Source organism: Jaculus jaculus, chromosome 7 (assembly GCF_020740685.1).
Source record: "Jaculus jaculus isolate mJacJac1 chromosome 7, mJacJac1.mat.Y.cur, whole genome shotgun sequence".
NCBI lineage: Eukaryota > Metazoa > Chordata > Mammalia > Rodentia > Dipodidae > Jaculus > Jaculus jaculus.
The window spans coordinates 10499967-10522416 of NC_059108.1; the positions used below are offsets into that span (position 1 = coordinate 10499967).

At 41.0% G+C, this 22450-nt stretch overlaps 1 protein-coding gene across 3 annotated transcripts in view; it reads left to right on the top strand.

Moving 5' to 3' along the window:
- Window positions 1–18657, top strand: part of Pan3 (poly(A) specific ribonuclease subunit PAN3) — a 150726-nt gene extending 132069 nt beyond the window's left edge. For all 3 annotated transcript variants that reach the window (XM_004659981.2, XM_004659982.2, XM_045154421.1), the window contains 5 exons: window positions 5513–5652; window positions 9379–9508; window positions 9948–10012; window positions 12629–12767; window positions 15759–18657. In XM_004659981.2, the coding sequence (XP_004660038.2) occupies window positions 5513–5652; window positions 9379–9508; window positions 9948–10012; window positions 12629–12767; window positions 15759–15899 (615 nt within the window). In that variant the 3' untranslated portion in view covers window positions 15900–18657. The remainder of the gene's footprint in view (window positions 1–5512; window positions 5653–9378; window positions 9509–9947; window positions 10013–12628; window positions 12768–15758) is intronic.
- Window positions 18658–22450: the final 3793 nt, after the last annotated feature.

Here is a 22450-nt window from a genome sequence, read left to right on the forward strand (position 1 = left end):
TCACTCTTAAATAAATATTTTAAAAGAAACAGTAATTTATTTAGGATAGTTTCTTTAGGGGTTGGAGACATGACTCAGCTGTTAAGGCACTTGCCTGCAAAGCGTAATGACCTGGGTTCGATTCCCCAGTACCCATGTAAGGCCAGATGCACAAAATGGCTCATGCATATGGAGTTTGTTTGCAGCTGCTAGAGGCCCTGACACACCCATGTTCATTCCCTCCGTCCTGTCTCTCTCTGCGTGCCAATATATTAAAAATTCTTTTTTGAAAAAGAAAAGAGTAGTTACTTTCATCCCAGTCCTTGGGAGGCAGAGGTGGGAGGATCACTGTGAGTTCAAGGCCAGCTGGGGCTACAGAGGGAGTTCCAGGTCACTCTGGCTAGAGTTAGATCCTGCCTTTAAAAAAAGGGGGGGGGGGTGTGCTTTCACCTACATTATTCTGTTAATAAGCTGGGTATTTTAGGTAAATCATCATATCCATTTTTATTCAATATTTTCACATTGGAATATGAACCTCACTTTTAAGATAACTAATTCTTTGTAAGAAAGTTTTGTTTTTGTTTAATTTTAGATATTAACTAAATTGAGATTTAGTACAAAGCAAAATCTTATTTTTAAATTTCTTTACGAGGGCTGGAGAGATGGCTTGGCCGTTAAGCACTTGCCTGTGAAGCCTGAGGACCCTGGTTCGAGGTTCGATTGCCTAGGACCCATGTTAGCCAGGTGCACAAGGGGGCGCACGTGTCTGGAGTTCGGTGTAGTGGCTGGAGGCCCTGGTGCGCCCATTCCCTCTATCTCCCTCTTTCTCTCTCTGTCACTCTCAAATAAATAAAAATAAACAAAAATATTTTTAAAAAATTTCTTTATGAGAGAGACAATGAGAATGGTATGTCAGGTTATTCTGTCACTTTATGCATCTGGATTTATGTGGGTATGTGGCTGTCAGGCTTTGTAAGCAAGCAAGACAGAAATCTTTATCACTTGAAGAGACACCCTTCTATTGCCCTTTTCTTTTCAGCTTCTATTTCATGTTTAGAAAGAAGATTTCGGCTTATTTAAGTAAAAGATAAATTTTCAGAACAAACGGAAGGACATGACAGGCTGAGAAAGGGAGTTTTGTATTGTCGAGTATTCTGAGTCATGTGTCAGACTCTTGCTGTTGAGCCATAGACCATGAAGACACACAGCTATTCCTGCACAAAGCTCAGTGTCGGGCCTGCACTCGCCCAGCTGCAGCCAGGCCCCTCTGCTTGATAGCAGCATCTAGTGGGCAGCGTGAGGAAAGACTTAAGTCCTTCCCTAGTAGTACCTTTTTACTGCCTGTGGGAGTTTCCTTATATAGAATATTGTTTCTTAGTGACTTTTCTTCTTCTGCTTAGTGCCTAACTGTCCCTAATTAATTTTCCTTTATTGTCTTTGTGCTTCTAATAGTGACTGACTGGCTAGTTTTACTTGAAAGGGAGAATTGTGAGTGCCTGAGCTACGTGTTGAGATCGTGTCTCCAAAAATTTAACTGTTAACTACCAAAATACTAGTCATTCATATAAAGTCCAAGAAAATCGTACTAGATTTTGGGATATTTGGGGCCAGTACCATCAATTTACAGGAATCAAGAATCCCCCTGTATGTTGCCTTCTTTTCATTTTTGAGTAGAATTACCTTTTTTTTTTTTTTGAGGTAGGGTTTCACTCCAGTCCAGGCTAACCTGGAATTTACTATGTAGTCTGAATGTGCTGGGATTAAAGGCATGTGCTACCACTCCTGGTTTAGAATTGCCTTTTTAAAATGACTAAAACTGAGCTGAGAATCTATGCACACACAGGTCCTTAGGTTCAATCATTAGCACTGCAAAAAATAAAATTTAGTAAAAGGTAATAAACAAGGGTTGTTTTTTGTTTTCTGAGTCACAGCAGTATTAACTTTCCGCTCTTTGTTTGGAAATGTCTATACCATTTCATTTGTTACTGGTTATAAAATAAGACACCTCTTTAAATAGTTTTTCTACTTATTTATTCATTTCTTTATTTTTATATTTTATTTATTTGCAAGCAGAGTAATAGAGAAAGAGAGTAGGCACTCCAGGACCTCTTACTACTGCAAGCAAACTCCTGATGCATGCACAACGTTGTGCCTCTGGCTTACATGGGTACTGGGGAATTGAACAGAGATCATTAAGTTCTGGAGGCAAGCACCTTAACTGCTAAGCTATCGCTCCATCTGATTTTTTTTTTTTCATTTGTTTGTTCATTCATTTGAGAGAGAAATTGGCAGAGAGAGAGAATGGGTGTGCCAAGGCTTCCAGGCGCATGTACCATAATGTGTATCTGGTTTATGTGGGTACTGGGAAATTGACCCTGGGTCCTTAGTTCTCAGGCAAGTGCCTTAACTGCAAAGCCATCTCTGTAGCCCATAAAGAAAGAGTTTTGAAAAGAAAAAATATCCTTTGAGTTCTAAACAACCAACTTTTTTTTTTTTAAGATTTTTATTTATTTATTTGAGAGTGACAGAGAAAGAGGCAGAGAGAGAGAGAGAGAGAGAGAATGGGCGTGTCAGGGCTTCCAGCCTCTGCAAACGAACTCCAGACGCGTGCGCCCCCTTGTGCATCTGGCTAACGTGGGTCCATCTGGCTAACGTGGGTCCTGGGGAATCGAGCCTCGAACCAGGGTCCTTAGGCTTCACAGGCAAGTGCTTAACTGCTAAGCCATCTCTCCAGCCCTAAACAACCAGCTTTTAAGTAAGGTCAGGGCAACTGATATTTAAATTAGGAACTGCTTTCATTAACTTTCAGCCAGTTGTCACTTTCTCTTCATTTTTCAGGAATAAAGGATTTATCAGGGTTCTTTTGGTGCATGTATGTTTGTGTATAACACTTTGCGTATAGATTTTTATAGTAAAATATATGAAAGAATTAAAGATAGACCCCACCAGGGAGTGTGTTTTTACAGAGAACATTGTTTCTTGTAGTCTATTTTTCATAGTCTGTTTCAGACACGTGAATAGAGATTGACTTTCAGTAAAAATGGACATAAGTAGAGCCATAGTTAGAATCAGAGAAAGAAATCAAGAATCAGGAGGAAACTAAAAATGAGTTTGGGGGAAAACCTCCTGAATGCAACAAATGGGGGAAAACCGAGATAGCGGTAAGAAGCAAAATAACAAATGGAAAATTATTTAGCTGAGAAATAAGAAAAGGAGAATTCCTGAGTTTTTATGCTAACCTTTCTTAATTAAGGAAGTCTCCATTAATCTGTTTATTACAAAGACCAATTGTGATCTGATCTGGAGTATATTTATGTATAAATTATGTGTGAATGTGCCTAATCTCATCTGAAAGTGGATGTTTCCACCTTCCTCCCCTTCCTCTTCCCCTTCCTCTTCCTCCTCCTTTTTTAACTCACAGTTATTCAGCTGTCTTGCACCTTTGTTTTCCCACTTCTTGGTAGGGAATAATGAAGTATTCTAGGAGGGAGGCTTAGTATAGCATCAAATCAGGATGGAGCCAGTCTGAGAATGTGGACTGTTTTTCAAGGGCTGGGCAGTCGTGTGTTGGTACGTGCTGCTTGGTTTACTTTGCTGGATACATTGAAGTAAAACACATACAGAAATACTGTATGTGTACCCTGGATGTCTTAAGGCCAAGACTACTATAGTTTCGTCACTGTGACTTGGGAAGTTTGACTTGTCCTGAAGTGTCGCTGAAGGGACTCCTGGGAGCCCACAGCAGTGGCAGTGCTCCCGGGACAAGACCGCTGTCCTGCCTGCCACCTCCCCCCGCTGTCTGCGGTCCCAAGTCTCACATCACCCTTGGGGGTCACCTCTACAGACAAATTCTAAACACAAGTTTGAACTTTAAAATGGTTTGCTAATAGAATTTGGCTCATTCCTTACTGTTCGGGTAAAACATTCAGGATAGCCGTCTAGAGATAAAATTTCATTATTGATTACCTTAAAGTATCTAGCTTTCCAAATGTTCCAGGTATAGATACTTCACTAAACTCATGGTTCTCAGCCCTGGCTTCATTGTCACATCTCTGGTGGGAGCTTTGAAAAGCGCCAACACCTTAGGTGGGAATACCAAACTAGGAAGAGGAGGAAGAGGCTACAATGTAACTTCTGTGTGTACTTTGTGTGTAAGTTCTCTGGGTGATTTGAGAGCTCCTTATAATAAACCACTAAATGAACATTCATGCAATCTCAAATTTTAAAGATTTACAGAAATCTTCAGTGGAAATTACTTCAAATGATGTCATGTTAATTTAGAGCTATCCTATTCTTCAAGGCATGTGATTACTGATGGTTGCCTTCCAAGGGGGCTACTGTGAGTGACTCTTCCATTTCCTGGAGTTATAATAGGTGATAATAAACTTACTGAATTTCATTAGCAGCCTTGAGAATCCTTTTAGAAGGAAAGCCTCGGAATGATAAATTATTTTTTTTTATTATTTTATTTATTTTTATTTTTTTTTTCATTTTTATTCTATTTATTTGAGAGAGAGGCAGATGGGGCGAGGGAGAGAGAGAATGGGCATGCCAGGGCATTTAGCCATTGTAAAACAGACTCCAGACACATGTGCCACCTTATGCACTTGGCTTACATGGGTCCTGGGGAATCAAACCTGGGTCCTTTGGCTTCACAGGCAAATGCCTTAACCACTAAGCCATCTCTCCAGCCCTTAATTTATTTATTATAGAGTGAAAAGAATGAGTGCACCAGGCCCTCCTGCCACTACAAATGAACTTCAGACGTGTGCACCACATTGTGCATCTGGCTTTACGTGAATGCTGAGGAATCGTATCTGGGCTGCTAGGCTTTGCAAGCAAATGCATTTAACTACTGAGCCATGTCTCTAGCCCATAAATAATTTTTAAAACAGAAAGTAGAGGAAAGATTGTTTTAGAACTCAAATTATTATTATGAGCAAAAATAATATTTTTGGAAATGGTAGATGGGATGTCATTGAACTTTGTGCCATTTTAGATGTTCCTAGAGAATGAATGTGCTTTCACATCAGATTCCTGCTTGTTTTTAGTAGAATATTTTCCCTTTAAATAATTCTTTATATTCACAGTGTAATCTTGAATTCATGGAAAATGAGAGATGTGTCTGTCTGTTAAATGTAGTGATCCTAGCAAAGCAAGTATGTATAGTAACCTTAAATTTTTGAATAGGGAAAAATAATGGCCTTATTTGAATTTTAAAAATTAAAACCAGCAATTTCACAATTGGTATATGAATTACTTAAAGTGATAATGTTTCTTGAAGTGTATCTGCCCAGGAAGTACTTGGATGAAATTTCCTTGGGCCTGCTCATTAAATAACACTGGAAGAGATTCAAAACTTCTCTTCAGTAAGCTCCTAGGAGTTCTGAGAGCACAGCGTTTGAGAAACCTGCCTCTAAGGGCTACAGTGCACTTAAAAATGGTGCCTTTGTAGTTTAGGCAATAGGGTCAGTGTGTTAAATGTGTAGCTGTGAAATAAAAAGTAAAAGATCTTTCTTTTCTTCCCTGTCAGCAAGCAGATTTGATCTCACTAGGAAAAGTTGTGCTGGCTTTGGCTTGCAACTCTTTGGCAGGAATTCAGCGAGAGAATTTACAGAAAGCCATGGAATTGGTGACAATCAACTACTCATCTGACCTGAAGAATCTGATCCTGTAAGTTTTGCTGGGTAGAGATTTGTCAAGTTTGAGTATTGCTTATTTTTTATAGCAAGCTTTTACACAGAGACTGGTTCAGCCCCAATATTTAAAATTGATCAAAACGTAACTTTTTAATTTTATAGCTAAATATTTAACTTTTGCAATAAATTGTAAACCAGTGTGTTTAAGTTAGTTATTTGGTCCGTCAGGGGACACTGTCTAGAATTCTTCTGTTGTCCTCTAGCTACCTGTGCCTTTTTAAGTTAAATTCAAACTTCAGTCCTTGATTACACATATTTCGAGAGTTCAGCACAGACGTGACACTTCTGCCATCTCAATAAGTACTCTTGACGAATGCTGCTTTCGACTATGAGAGAATTTATAATTAAGCCTCCTGTAATTCTGTTATATAATCTCCACCGCGGATGTGAATTCCAGAAAGCAGGCCCTGTTCATATGATCTAAAATCTCAAGACAGTTTTAAGTATAGGTTTTAGATGAATTTGATTTAAGAGAGAGGACTTCTTCCTGTCACAGACACATGCAGTGGTGGGAGATGCCAGAGAGAGAGCAGACACAACCTTTATTGTAGTTAGGAGTTCATGGGAGGGGTGGATGTTCTAAGCATTAAAATCTATTGATCCTAGTCAGTAGCTTCTGGCTGTCCCTTAAGACTTTTCTGTGTCGCCACAATGTTGTTACCTTTGTGTCCCTGGGACAAACACCCGACCAGAAGCAGCTTATGGGAGGCAAGGGTTTATTTCAGGCCCGTGGATCCCAGGGGAAGCTCCAGCATGGGGGAAGAGGCTGGCTCACCGCAGCACCCATAGCGGGGGCGGGCTAGAGAGAAGGCAGCACCAGCACCAGCAGCCAGAGCTCGGGCGGCTCAGCACCCACCTCAGGGCTGGACTGAAGGTCTCCCCGTCCCCCGTGACGCTTTCTCCAGCAGTGTCTGTGTGCTGGAGACCTGAGTAGGAAGTTAAATCAAAGATACCTGAGTCACGGGGCATGGTGGCACACACCTGTAATCCCAGCACTCAGGCACCATGAGTCTACATAGTGAATTCCAGGTCAGCCTGTGCTAAAGTGAGACCCTACCTTGAAAAACCAAACATAAAATAAAAGAACCTGAGTTTATGGGGGACATACATTTGCATTCAGACCACAACACCCAAATTATCCAGTTTCTTTTTGGACCAGTCCTGGGGTATTGGAGGATGCAATATAGGCTACCCACCTGTTCTTTGTTATACTTACTCATGACAGCAAGCCAGTCTTTACTGGAAACTATTACCAATAAAGTTTTTTATTTTTATTTTTTATTAATTTTTTTTAATTTAAAAAAATTTTTTTTTTTGTTTTGTTTTTTGAGGTATGGTCTCACACTTAGTCCTTGCTGACCTGGAACTCACTATGGAGTCTCAAGGTGGCCTCGAACTCATGGCGATCCACCTACCTCTGCCTCCTAATGACTGGGATTAAAGGCATGTGCCACCACGCCTGGCAGAATTTTTTATTTTTAAAATAAAAATATTGGTGTCTGTATGATCCCAGCAGTGATGCCTGTCTTTGTGTACAACACGTAGGATGTTTCAAACAATTTCTGATTAAAATTTCTAGATATTTTTTAAAGGAGGAGTAAAGGATATTAATATGGAATACTGGCTATATGTTAATGATTATTATGGGCTGGAGAGATGGCTAAATGGTTAAAGACACTTGCTTGCTAAGCCTGACAGCCCAGATTCAAATTCATTCCCAAGTACCACGTAAAGCCAGATGCACAAAATGGTGCGTATGTCTAGAGTGCATTTGCCCATTCGTATTCATTTCCTTCCCTCCTCCCTCTTTTTCCCTTTCTCTCTGCTTGTGAATAAATAATGAGTAAAATATTTTTTAATAAAATTAATGAACCTTGGTGACAATACACAGGGCTTCCTGTATTGTTCTCTCTAGAAATTGAAATTTTCTTTAATGAAAAACAAATAAACAAAAAGCCAAACTTCATTAATAACAATGAACTAAAATTTATGGAGCAGCAAACCATGTATCAAGGTAACGTCACAGTTTCATAGCTGGTAATAACTTTTAATATGATAAGCTAAATATAGATGTATGAGTAGTGTTAGGTGAATGGCTAGGATAAATTACTTGCATGGACAGATAATCAATTTGTCAGCAACTGAATGCTTACTGTATGCAAAGTCTTAGAATACTTTGAATAAGAACAACAAATTTTGTGCCTTCTGAGGTCCAGAAGATAGGGCTTGAAGCAGAAGAGTGAAAGGCAGGACTTTGATGAAGGTCAGAACAATGGGAGCCCATGTGTCCTAGTAGCTGCTGCTTAGGACCCCTTCAGTATTGCAGAGCTGAAGTCCTGGTTCTAGTTTTTAAAATTATCTTACAGTTAGGGCTGACAGTGCTTGCCTAGAATGAATGAAGCCCTAGGCTTGGTCCCCAGCACCCCATAAACTGAGTGTGGTGATGCTCAGCTGTAATCCAGGCTCCTGAGAGGTACAGGCAGGAGAATCAGAATTTCAAGGTTATCCTTGCCAAACCAGCCTGGACAGCTATGTGGTAACACATACCTTTAATCTCAGCACTCAGGAAGCAGAATAGGAGGATAACCGTGAGCTCCAGGCCACCTTAGACTACATAGCAAATTCCAGGTCAGCATGGGCTAGTGAGGCTGTACCTCAAAAAAAAACAAAAAACAGGCTTGGTTGTGCATGCCTTTAATCCCAGCACTCAGGAGACAGAGGTAGGAGGATCACTGAGAATTCAAGGCCACCCTGAGACTACATAGTAAATTACAGGTCAACCTGAGCTAGAGAGACTCTACCTCGAAAAACAAAACAAAAAATCCCAATAACCTTTCTTTAGGGTCAATGGCACATTTCTGTGGTGCCAACTCCTCGGGAGTATAAAGCAGTAGGGTCACTTTGAACTCATGGGTTCAAGATTAGCCTGGACAACATAGCAAGACCTTGTATCAAAAACAAATCGGTTGCCAGGCGTGGTGGCGCACGCCTTTAGTCCCAGCACTCGGGAGGCAGAGGTAGAAGGATTGCTGTGAGTTTGCGGCCACCCTGAGACTCCATAGTGAATTCCAGGTCAGCCTGGGTTAGAGTGAGACCCTACCTTGAAAAACCAAAAAAAAAAAAAAAATCACACGCCTTTAATCCCAGTACTTGGAAGGCAGAGGGAGAAGGATAGCTGTGAGTTCAAGGTCACCCTGAGACTACGAGTGAATTCCAGGTCAGCCTGGGCTAGGGCAAGACCCCTACCTCGAACAACCAAATAAAAATTATCTTTAAAGAACAGTAGGAAAATCTCCGCACTCCTCAACCACTCAGTATTTCTCAAGAAGTTTATCGTTTACCACCCTTTCCAAGAAGAAAAATAGTACTGAAACTTTAATGAACCTGACTTGCATGAAACGTGTGTTTTCAGGTTAGGAACGCTGGAGAGTAGTGTCGGCAGCAGCCGTGTTGTACTTGTGAGTGATGCTAGGTTTGTTTTTTGTTTTTTTTGGTTTTCTGAGGTAGGGTCTCAGTCTCACTCTGGCTCAGGCTGACCTGGAATTTATTATGGAGTCTCAGGCTGGCCTCGAACTCACGGTGATCCTACCTCTTCCTCCCAAGTGCTGGGATTAAAGGTGTGTGCCACCATTCCTGGCTTTGGGTGATGTTTCTTAAGTTACCTGTTGACATTCAAGTGCTGCTTCTTTCTCCTGCTTAGGTATTTGTTGACTGACCAAAATAGGATGCGAAGTGTAAATGACATCATGCCCATGATTGGTGCTCGATTTTATACTCAACTGGACGCTGCTCAAATGAGAAATGATGTCATTGAGGAAGACCTTGCTAAGGTAAAGAGTGTAGTTACTAGTGTGCACACACAGGCACCTGTGTGTATAAATGGGTAGGCACAGTAGTTATTGTGTGGATTGTCTAGAATTGGATATTTTTGTCCATAGTGAATGTTGAGTAAATATTAATTTCTCATGTCTTCTGGACATTTTTCTTCTTTTCATTCATGACTTATTTACAATCATATATCCACAATCTTAATTTTATATGTAAGCTATTTTTAACTATTTCTAAATGGTCAGCTGCATAATCTTGAATAATTCAATTGTGTGAAATGGACATGCTATGTTTAAGAACATAACCAAAAGGTGGGGGTGTTAGGATTTAACTGCTTAAAAGATAATATTGGTGCAGATACCAGTTTTTGTAAACGTTGGGGATTTTTTATGTTCAGTTAGCTGGAACATTAACATTCTCTCTTTTTAAAATGTTTTGTAGGAGGTTCAAAATGGAAGACTGTTTAGGCTTCTAGCAAAATTGGGAACAATCAATGAGAGGCCGGAGTAAGGACTTAACAGTATTTTACAACGTATTTTCAGTCAAGGGCACTATTTTGCATAATGAGAAATGAGTATACCTTATTCTTACTGGTTTATTTGGAAAAAGAAAAATTCTCATGTGAGAGACCTTAAGACTGTTAGCCATGAAAGAGCTGTTTTCAAACCACAGCTTTGGTTAAATCTTACACATAGACGCAATATAGAAGATACATGGTATTCCTAGAGCTCTTTGTTACATGGTTTGCACATTTTACAGTGAGTCCTCTGTCTCCTTTTTGAAACCTGACTAAATCTGTCTGTCTTGGTCAGTTTAGAGACCTGACACCTCTAGTGTTGCATGTCACTTACTTTCTATGTAAGTGTGTTCTTAAAGTAGTCATACCGTCTCATTAGAAAAGCAACACTAAGCTGGGCGTGGTGGCGCACGCCTTTAATCCCAGCACTCAGGAGGCAGAGGTAGCTACGAGGATCACTGTGAGTTCAAGGCCACCCTGAGACTACACAGTTTAATTCCAGGTCAACCTGGACTAGAGTGAGACCCTACCTCAAAAAAACACAAAAGAAAGAAAGAAAAAGCAATACTATTTCGTGCTTACAATTTTGCCTTGTTATTAAGGTAAATTTAGTCATATCTTTGTAAGCAAGGATGATACCTTGTTGAATAGAATTACAGCCGTTCTGACTATAGTGTTACATCTCAGGATTATTTCAACTTTAATAGAGTAGGAGATAGACAAATATTGTTTGTGGGGTTTTCGGTCATAAAATCAAGGTTACTTGTCTTCTTTTTTTCAAAGTCAGAACTCTCAATTAGGATTTTCCATAATTTTCCTAAATCGGGATATATATGTTGAACCATTGAAAAAAAAACTTAATGCCTATTTATTTATTTGAAAGAGAGGAAGGGAGAGAGAGGAAGGAATGGGCCCGCCAGGCCTTCAGCCAACTGCCAAACAAACTCCAGATGCATGCGCCGCCTTGTGCATATCTGGCTTATGTGGGACCTGGGGAATCGAACCTTGATTCCTTAGGCTTCACAGGCAAGTGCCCTAACCACTAAGCCATCTCTCTAGCCCTGTAAACATTTTTAGCTGTCTCTTACATTTATACTTAAACATATGGTTCTATCTGTTTGGCGATTTTATTTTTCAATAGATAACTGCTAGTGGCTCCCCATCTCTGTAAGCACAGTGCTCTCTTCCCTGCGCGTCACACTGTCTTCAGTGTTGGCCTTGTTGTGAATAAGCAGATTCCATTCCCAGCTCTGCTATATAGCAGAGCATAATTAGGTTCCTTTCTGTATAGCTTTTTAATTTATGTTTTTGGAAAGCTACTTTCCAGGACTTCACAACAAACTGCCAGAATTATAAAGCACTTCCGATAATAGGCAACTAGGAGTTTGTTGTATCTCCCTCACTGAAAACTTCCTGCCAGTCCTCCAGGCTGGGTCGGCTCCACAGCTCCCCACACTCACACTGCAGACCTGCTGTTTCCCTGCTGGCCTGCCTTCCCTGGCAGCTCTCCCTCAGGAGCAGACAGCCTTGTTGCAATTTTACTTGATTCTTTATATTTAATGGAGCTCATCCCTCTTTAGTTTCCTATGAAAGGTGAGTTTTTTGGGTTCTTTGTAAGCCCAAAAACGTCTTGGTGACTATGTATAAGACTCTAGATTATCATTGTAAAATTCTATTTTTAACTTTTTGAATAGTCTGTATGAGAATTTTTTTAGTAGGAAAAATGTGGTTAAAAATGTAGTCTCTTTTTATACTTGACATCCCCAGTCTTGCCAGTTGCTCCCACTAATAATTTATTTTTAATTTTTCATTGATGTATTTTTCATGTTTTATGTATTATTCCAGAGTAAAAGTATTTTACAAGCCATGCTTGGTGTTAAGTATATTGCTTATTTTTTACAGTAATTATTTTAGAAATCTTTTTGTTCAGATATGGATAACCCCGGTGTGGGGAGAATAGAACTCGGTTTTTAACCACAACCTAAGGCTGCATAGATTCTACCTACCTCTCATCCTTGATTCCATCTCTTTTCTTCCCATGTAGCTTTCTCCTGCCATGGTTTTCTCTGTCAAAACCCACTCTGTCCTGTCTTCTTTCTGGCTGTTGTCCTGTCTTCTTTCTGGCTGTCATTTGACCGTGTCCCTTTACTCTCTGTCCCGTGTCTTCTCGTTCTGTAGTTCTTTGCAACTTTCAGTGAAATGGTAGGAAGCTAAAAGCTACTTTTTCTTGTTAACTTATAAACATATTTCTATTTTATGCTGTTGGTGAAAACTTATTGAACATCTGTGCACTAGACTGAAGGATGGGGGAAGAAAGAATGTTCTTTTACAACATCAATCTAAAATCTAAAAGTATCTGCTTCCATTTTATTCACTTACAGGGCCGAAATAGGCAGAGCAGTGCATGAAGAGGTGATTACCACTGAGAATTCAGTATAAGTGGAATTTATACTTTGATGTTGAGTAAGATTATGTTTTAGGCACTAAACAGCCCCTTTAATTTGTTTTTAATTGAGAAAAAGATTAGTCTTGAGTCATAAAAACATGCATATGGCCATGTAGCTCACATCAAGAATTACTGAGATAAAATATTAACTTTCCCTAGGTTCCAGAAGGATCCTACTTGGTCAGAAACTGGAGACCGTTATCTATTGAAACTCTTTAGGGATCATCTTTTCCATCAGGTGACAGAAGCAGGTGCTCCCTGGATTGACCTCAGTCATATCATTTCTTGTCTTAACAAGGTAAGTTGTATTTGTATTGTTAAGGTCACAGTAGTAGCTACAACTTGTACAGTTGTGTCTTTGTGTTATACAAATAGCAGGTGACAAAGAAATCAGGATGTAACCCTACTATAGCCTTTTAAATAACATTTTCTAGACTTAAGTAGATTTTTTTAGCCACCTGCGTGCCTAATTCCAGAATATAAACTGTAAATCTTGTTTGCAAAATAGCATCACAAGATGGCTGCTGTCCCTTTTCTAGAAACTTTGTTTTGTTTGCATGTAATCTTGTTATACCAAATAGAATGATAAGTAGGAAAAATAGTATTGTCAAGTACTTTTGAAAAACTTACTCCTTTTGTTCTAAACTCCTAAGTCATACTGAGTGTTATTGTTAACTACAAGTAGTACACTAATCCCACAAAACTGGTCATACCACTAGAGACCCTGTTGTCATTGATGAGTTTAGTGACTACATGAATTAAATTAAAAAGGGACATATTATAAATTCATTTGCAAGATGAGTTTTCTGTTTTTAAAACTGCTAGGAGAAGTACACTTTAAAGAGGAACATGATGAATTATTTGGAATTAAGAGTTTAGAGCTGGTCTTCAGAAATAAATCCCAGTCTATTGTAGGCTTATGTGAAAAACAAGTTACAAACTGTAGTCATTGGACTACACAACCTGGTTTTCTTTTTTTGTTTGTTTGTTTTTTATTTTAATTTTTTTGTTTGTTTATTTTTATTTATTTGAGAGCAACAGAGAGAGAGAGAGAGAGAGAGAGAGAATGGGCACACCAGGGCTTCCAGCCACTGCAAACGAACTCCAGATCCATGTGCCCCCTTATGCATCTGGCTAACGTGGGTCCTGGGGAGTTGAGCCTCGAACTGGGGTCCTTCGGCTTCACAGGCAAGCGCTTAATGCTAAGCCATCTCTCCAGTCCTTGTTTTGTTTTTTGAGGTCGAGTGTCACTCTAGCTGTGGCTGACCTGGAATTCACTATGTAGTCTCAGGGTGGCCTCGAACTCATGGTAATCCTCCTACTTCTGCCTCCCGAGTGCTGAGATTGGAGGCATGCACCACCACGCCAGGCCTTTGTTTTGCTTGTATATCCTATGAGCTAAGAATAGTTTTACCTTTTTAAAGAGTGAGAAGAAACAAAAGAGAAAAGAAATATGTGGCAGAGATTTTGAGTGTGGCGTGGTGTGTGTGTCTCCCCAGCTAAAACACTATTCAGCCCTTTCTAGAAAACAGTAAGAGACTTGTGGTCTAAACTGTCCAAGAATTAGAAGTGCCAGATGAGAAAAACCTCACTAACACAGGCATGCGTGAGGAGTTCTAATTCACAGTGCAGTAACCCGACTGGGAGAGAGGGGAGCTGGTGCAGCTTTGCCTTGCTTTCAGGAGTTGGCTTTCGGTGCAGAAGTGGGAGGAACGCTGTGAGTTTGATGCCAGCCTGAGACTACAGGGTGAATTCCAGGTCAGCCTGGGCTACAGTGAGACTCTACCTTAAAAAATAAAAAAACGAAACCGCTTTCCAGAAAGCATTACGAATAGCACAAAGCTGCTTATGCTTTTTACTGAACTAGCCCTTTATGATTTGTAGGTTCATTTTCCTTCAATTTCTCTAGGCCAGTAAGTGGGAAGTAATTTACCAAATTAGTATCAACACACTAGTAGTTTTGGAAGTATGTAAAGTGAATGTAAATGCTGACAAGTGAAACTTGGAGTAAGGGACAATTGATTGATTGCCTAATGAATATTGGAACAGTGGGAAAATTGTTAAAAAGCATTTCATAAAGTAGTAGATAAAAATTTATTCTAAATTTGAAGTGTGACAGTTAAGTTTGAAAAGAGGTATAATAAAAGGGGAGGGTGGCCATATAAACTGTTTTAAAATTAAGATTTTTACACTAACTTATCTTACTGGAAATGATTACAGAAATTGATGGATAAAACATTTTGAAAGTTTGAGACTTCGGTGAATTTTAAACATTTTAGTGAGTCAAAGAAGTAAGCAAAGAGGTGTGGGTAAATGATTCAAGGGGCTAAAAGTGCTTTTTGCAAGCTTGCTTACCTGCGTTCCATCCTCCTTAGCTCCCAGGTAGAGCCAGACACAAAGCGGTGCCAGCATTTGTAATCCCAGTGTGCCCCCCTCGGCCAGTGGGGGGCAGCTAGGAGAATCTGGAAGCTTGTAAGCAGACATGGCAAGAGAGGCACTATCCCTGTACTGAGAGGTGGAGAGGAAACACGGTGATGCTTTTTCCACTGGCCTCTTTTCCTGGGTTGTGGTATGTGCATGCCCATAGACACACCTACAAGTCATACACAGACACCTACACAGACAAGTAATAAAACAGAAAAATACACTGAAAACTAACAAATGTTGGTGGAAACTACACTAAGGAATACTACTTGACAGACAACTTAGGCTTTATAAAATAATATTGCCAAGTCCCAATAGCTAGATCGAAAACTGGCTTACAGAAGAAATAGTAAACTTAAGATGAAGTTCAGTAACAGAGACAACTTAGCAGTTAAGGTACTTTACTGTGAAGCCTAAGGACCCAGGTTTGATTCCCCAGTACCCACATAAGCTAGACACACAAGGTAGCATATGTATCTGGAGTTTGTTTGCAGTGGCTAGAGGCCCTGATATACCCATATTCATTCTCTCTCCTCTCCCTCTCTCCCTCCCTCCCTCCCTCCCTCCCTCCCTCTCTCTCTCTCTCTCTCTCTCTCTCTCTCTCTCTCTCTCTCTGTGTGTGTGTGTGTGTGTGTGTGTGTGTGTGTGTCTTTCTCTATCCCTTATCTTGCAGTCAAATTAAAAAAAAAATTTTAAGTTGATTTGAAAATTGTGTACATACTGACTACTGGTATAAAGGCATTGATGGAAATGTTACAAAAAACTTTAATTTGATCATTGTTGCAAATATTGCCCTAAAACGGATAAAGTTGACTATTTCTCCCATGGCATGAACTTCATATTTTGTATATCTTGCCTCTTTCAGCTAGATGCTGGTGTGCCAGAAAAAATAAGCCTGATTTCCAGAGATGAGAAGAGTGTACTTGTGGTAACTTACAGTGATTTAAAACGCTGCTTTGAAAATACGTTCCAAGAACTGATTGCAGCTGCAAATGGCCAGTTGTAGTATAGAATGCTGCCCTCCAGGACGTGGCTGGACATGGCCAAGGAGCTCAACTCATAGCCAGTTGCACTACTGCTGAGCTGTCGCCCTCGTCTCCTTCGCGTGAGGAGCCCCAGGGAAGGCGCCGGCTGCTCCGGTGCGCTTGAGACCCTGAGAGGAAGAGTCTCCCCCACCTACCCAGAGCCCGGGCCTCCGCAGAGTTCATGTCAGACTGAGGCCCACCATCAGGTGAATGGTGGTCCTGCTCTTGTTACTCCACTTGTGTATGCACTAATTGCCATTTTTTTAAAAGAGGTTTCTTTTTTTTTTCTGTTTTTCAACCTTTGGCCACATTGAATACTTATTAAGGGAACTACTTCAAGTACATTTTTGGGAAACAATACTAGGCAGCATTTTTGCCATTGAGAGATGCAGAATCTGCTCCTTGAAGGACGGGCTGCCCCAGATAACCTAATGGACCAGGTACATAGTTCATAGAGGTGCAGCCAATGCTTCTTAAGCACTGTATGCAGGCTCCGCAAGCTCCCCACCAGTATTGCAAATTGAGGTTTGTCTTGTTTTTTAAGAACACACAAAAATAAATGTCAGTGAATTGTTGGATATAAATCCCCCTATCAATTGATTAACGTCCACTCTGAATAATGATCAGATCAATAGGACCTGCAGGAGCATATGTAATTCTTTGCTCCAAACTCACCCAGAGCCTTTTTTTTTAAAGAAGGCATTTGCCTGCTACGTACATTTACATTTATGCAACTTTGTAATAGAAAAAAACTGAAATTGTGTTAAAGACCTAAAGTTCGGGAGTTCTGTTGCTTTAGGTTATTTCCCGTTTGCTTGTTTTGTATAGAGTTCTGTTCTCGGAACCCCAGCTTTATAATAGAACTTTACACTGGATACTGACATAGAGACACTGAACACAGCAGTGGTTCACCACCAGGAGCGTTCTGACGTTTGACAGCCTGACTGGAGGGTAGTGACGTGCTGTGCCTTTGCAGTCACTGCTTAGCCCAAAGCCCTAGGACTTCGACGGTGACTCGCTCTGCGGACCGGCGAGAAGTCCACCTCAGAAGTTCTCCTCCTTGAACGTCTCTTGACCATCTGGACATGCAGTTGTCGCCAAACTTGAGTATTCATGGAATTTCTAGTTACTGAAATACCTATACTTTGATACTGAAGACTGCCAAAAATGGGGATTTTCTTCCTTAAAAAACAGTGATGAAGACTTTCTCTCCTTTCCCAGCACTGAATGTTTTACTAGCACTGGGTGCTTTCCATGCAGCTCTGAAGAACTGGGGGAGGGAGCTCAGAAGGTCAGGACAGACCCCACCCCCCAAGCACTTGCAGCTGATGTTACTGTCTTCACCTTTATCAAACATACATATTTGTATAACTCAGAGAAGTTTTTAATATTTCTCTTGTCCACTTTTTATAAGCTTTAAAATAATTTTTCTCTGCCTTGAGATTTGCATCAAGAAAAAGCACCTCTCTCCACCTGAAAGCTTTGAAGACTAGGCACACTTTACACATTTAATAAGTATGCTTGAGTCCGTGAGTGGTAGCATCAGTTGTTGAGTTAAGAGAATCAATTATTGCATTTGATCTGGATGAATTTTTAAAGAACATAATGTTCAGTATTCAAAGGATAATAAACATTTGCCACCATGACGTTCTTTTTTATGCAAAGGAACAAGAACTCGTAGACATTAACATGCAAAAGTCTTTTATCATTAGCTCATGTATTTGAGGAAGAGCAGCTGTCTTTTTATATGTTTTTTGACAAATCATATTGTAATTCTTTTGTACAAAAAAAAAGAACTACTTGTATTCTAGAAGAAATATGAAATGCTTAATTTATAAGCGGGCTGGAGATTTTTTCCAATATTGTTTTCTTTGAAAATGAAAGGGGATCATATGTTTTTGTTTTGGGTATCTGGGAACTTTTTGAAAATTTTAATTTGTGGACCAATGTTTTGTGAAAGCTAAGAAAGGGCAGGGGTAAAATAGGGCTTGAATCTTTCATTTTGTATAGACCAGCAAACTTCCCTCTGCAAGGAAGGTTCACATCGCAAACCCAAGAATGTCTGCATCACAAACACTAGTTTGCTTCAGCCTCGAGTAACCTCAGGACTTGGTTTGGATAGAAAAGGTGTAGACAGCTGAAATGTTTTCATGAGGAAATATTGTCAGCCAGCAAGCAGTTGGTGTCAGGTAATGCCTATTTTTTTGAGCTTTGTTTTGTATTTATTTTTCATTTAGTTTTTTTTTGTTTTTTTTTTTTTTTAATTGGGAATGGTTTTCAAAAGAACTCTTAGTTCTGCTTTGGTGTTTTTTGGGGAGCCCTCTTTTCCATAGTGTAAATCCAATTAAGAGGTTGTGTAAAGGTTAGTCTTTAATCCACAGGAAGATTTCAGAATTTGAGAATAGCTGAATAAAGGAAATAACCTTCTTGTACCTTCCTGTTACCACAGATAAAAGCACAGAAAGGACGGCCTTGAAACTGTATCACTTCGGTCATTGCAATCTTTGTCCCTCTTTTAAATTCTGTCAAGTGTATTTACTTCAGTGTAAATAATTTTGAGGGTACCCTTGTATTTTACTTTTGCCCTTGGTTCTGTGGTTTGGATGTTAACACTGTCCCTGAAAAGCACCAGTATGTTCAGTCCTAATGTCATGATCCCAGTATGTGTTACTCATCTTTAATCCTATTTTCAGTCTCTGTGTACAGCAGTATTTTTTAATAAAGAATTACAGAGATAAATTTGTTTTCCCTTTATTGTTGTTACCGGTTTGTACAACAAAATTATATTTGTCTTGATTGGGTTTTGAAGTTGGTAAATTACCAGTGTGTTTTATAAGAATTTTTGTCTTTGTATGAAATGATAGCAGATTTAATTGACTTACCATTTATTTGTTAAGTGTCTTCCTACTATGTCCTTGGATCTGTTCTAAGCAGTATGCTGTATAAATACAAGGACCGTATATCTGACATTTCTGTATCTTTGGAAAGTTGAAGTACAAGATAAGCTTCGCCTGCCTTACTACTTTTTATGTCAAGGGTAGTTCAATTGCAGAGGGCGGGGATTGATTCTAAGGGACTGGTGGATGGCTTTTAGGAATTCAGAGAAGGCAGTGCAGGACTGGGGTTTTGTGTGGAAAGAACCTGTTAGGTATTCATCGATCTGGATGGGAACCGTGACCATGGTAGGTTCCTGTGGAAAGGGAGGCGTGGCCCTAGGTGGAGAGAGTGTGTCTGTAGCATCTCTTAGCTTTTCTTTATGTCTAGCTTTACATTTCTAATGCCCAGTATTACAGTTGATTACTTTGATGAAAGGAATGGTACAACTTTCTCATTTCCATCTCCTCTGAATATTCTGATGCAGTGGGTTCTTTCACTTGTAGTAAGTACCCATGGCAGAAACGTGAAAAACTCTCTCATAAATGCAGGGGCAGGAGGAGAGAAAAGAATTCTTAGAGCTATGCCTTTAAACTTTACTGACAACAGTGTGGCATGGTGGGGAAGAAGCCAGCTGGCTACGTCAGTGCTGGCTCTGCCACTGAGCACTCTGCATGTGCCCAGGCTCATCTGCCTCTATAGTGCCATGGCCACATCCACTTATCAAAGACTCACTCACCTATGGGCAAGCATTGTTCTAGAAAGCAAGGGAAGACTGTTCTGTTTCTTTTTAAAATATATTTTATTTATTTGGGAGAAAGAATTGGCACGCCGGGGTCTCCAGCCACTGCAAACAAACTCCAGATGCTTGCACCCCCTTGCGCATCTGGCTTATATGGGACCTGGGGAATCGAACCGGGATCCTTTGGCTTTGTGGGCAAACGCCTTAACTGCTAAGTCATCTCTCCAGCCCGACAGTGTTCTAGTTCTAAAGGTTTCCGTTCTAGCAGCAAAACAAAATAACCCAAGTCTGCTTGGCCTTCAGTGTCTGTGGTTTCCATATCCTTTGGTTCTACGTCCACAGGTTCAGCTCTCCTCAAATGGGAGATACTGGGGTTGGGGATGGCAAAATGCACCTCAGTGGTACAGCCTTTTCCCCTTATCCTTACCTAAGCAGTAGTTCCATATATTGTGTGAGGTATGCAGACAATTTAGGAGAGGATCTACACTGTGGGATCAGTGCACCGTCACAGAAACAGGACATGAATGCCATTGATGTTGGTGTCCGGGGAGTGGGAGCTGAAACGGATTCCCTTTGGACTCTTAAGGGACAGATGCTCTGTGTAGTATCCAGAAGATAATAGTTCTTCCAGGAAAACCATTGTCAAGGGTGTGGATAGAGTTACCACATTTAGCAAAGAATACAGTTCAGTAAAAATTTCAGATAGGGGCTGGAGAGAGACAAGGCACTTGCCTGTGAAGCCTAAGGACCCAAGTTCAACTCCCCGGAACCCACGTAAGCCAGATTGTGGTGCATGTGTCTGGAGTTTGCAGTGGCTTGAGGCCCTGGCACGCCCATTCTCTCTCTTTCTCTGTTTCCCATCTCTCTCAATAAGTAAAAATAAAGGGCTGGAGAGATGGCTTAGCGGTTAAGCACTTGCCTGTGAAGCCTAAGGACCCCGGTTCGAGGCTCGGTTCCCCAGGTCCCATGTTAGCCAGATGCACAAGGGGGCGCATGCGTCTGGAGTTCGTTTGCAGAGGCTGGAAGCCCTGGCACACCCATTCTCTCTCCCTCTATCTGTCTTTCTCTCTGTGTCTGTTACTCTCAAATAAAATTTAAAAAAAAAATTTTTAAATATTCTCAGATAGTTTTTTTTTTTTTTTTTAAAGCATAGACTCAACTTTGAGTGGAGCAGTATCTCTATGAAAACATTGTGTATCTGCAAGTCTCATTTACCTGGTCATCTGCTCTGTATTGGGCCTCATGGTATTTGGGGAGTGGGAGTTGGTCGTGGTATAGTTTGACAGGCATGGTCAAAGCCAGAGGCCTTACTAAGGCGATATTCGAGCAAGGACTTGAGGAATGTAAAGGAGCCCATCCTATAGGTGAGGGAAAGTGCCAGGAGGTTGCGGGAAGCATGGAGGTGAGATATAAGACAGCTCATTGGAGAAAAATAGGAAAGTCTTGGGGAGGAGGGTGTGGGCTATGAGGTGTGTTAGCTTTCGCCTTCAGTGAAAACAGAGGCCATGGGACTGTTTTGAGCAGAAAAGGAACAATACGTGCCAGGGAGAGGGTGTGTAGTGGTGGTGGTGGGTAAGATAGGAAGCTGGTGTGGCCTCCATGAGAGATGGTGGGCTATTGACCAGAGTAGTAATGGCAGAGATGGTGTCCAGTGTTGGATTCTGAATGTACTTTAAAGCTAGGGCCAACGTGGGCTACAGAAAAAGTGAATAATGAGGTTTCTGCTAGCTGCGGACAGGCTGGAAGATTCACCAACATGAAACACAGGAGCCAAAGGCTTTGAGGCAAACAGGGAGGATGGGGAAGTGGGACAAGACATTGGGATTTTGGTCTAGGGCTTGAGATGTTTACACTAACTGTTGTGTTCAGAAAATGGATGGCATAAAGTAAACATTTTCTTCTATCCCACTTGTGGGCCAGGAGTTTGGACAGGACTCAGCAGAGGTAATTTTATCTTAGCTTCTATCTAGGGCATCAACTTGGAAAAGTTCAGCGGTGGAGGCTGAACTATTGGCAGGCTGGGCTCTGCTGAGGACCACCTCTGGGAGCACCAGCACGTGGCCTGGCCCCCTGCTGGGAGTTTTTGGACAAGAAGTGTGCCAGGAGGTGGGCAGAAAGTGGGATGTCCTCAGATCTGGCTGCCAAGTCATGATTACAAGTGCGTCACAAGGCTGGGCATGATTCTGGAGCCTTAGGGGACTTGCAGAGGCCAGATAAAGCCATGTTGGCCGAGGTCAAGTAGAACCAGAGCTACTGAGAAAGCAGTGTGAAAAATACATCTACCAGGATCAGGAGGAAGTACCAGTCCAGCACTTGTCTGTGTGACTATAGTCTAGGGCAGAGGTCTGGCCAGGGGTGAAAATCTTTTATCTCCTGGATATTGTTTAAAGCTGGGAGGTTGAGGTCTCGAGGGAAATGAGTACGGACTAAGAAGGGCAAAGCTCCCAAGGACCCATTAACAGTGTCCAAAGGTCAGGGGAGAAAGATTAAATTCGAGACAGGTGGCAAAAGAAGGAAGGATCATTTTCTGCACTCCGGGTGAAGCAGGCTGTTGAGAAATAAGGATCCAGCTGTTGACTGTTAAATCCTGTTGGGAGCATCTCGGCCATTCTCTCTATGGTGAGGTTACTGGTCAGCGTATTAGAGCAGAGTACGATCACATGGCATTGCTAGGTTTCAGCATTATTTTAAGACTTTCAAGTAGTAAGTTCCACTGTAGAGGAGGATAAGGAAAGGAGATTCTTGTTTTGTAAGACAGGAGAAATAGGAAGGTTTGTGTGGTCCCATGGAGGGGAAGAAATGATGGGAATGAGGGTGGTGAGCTGCTGGAGCAACATCCAAGAGAGGAGGGTTCAAGTGCACCCCTGTGTACTTTGGGCAATGTGAAGCTAAGTGGTGTATGCACAGGTGCTGGTG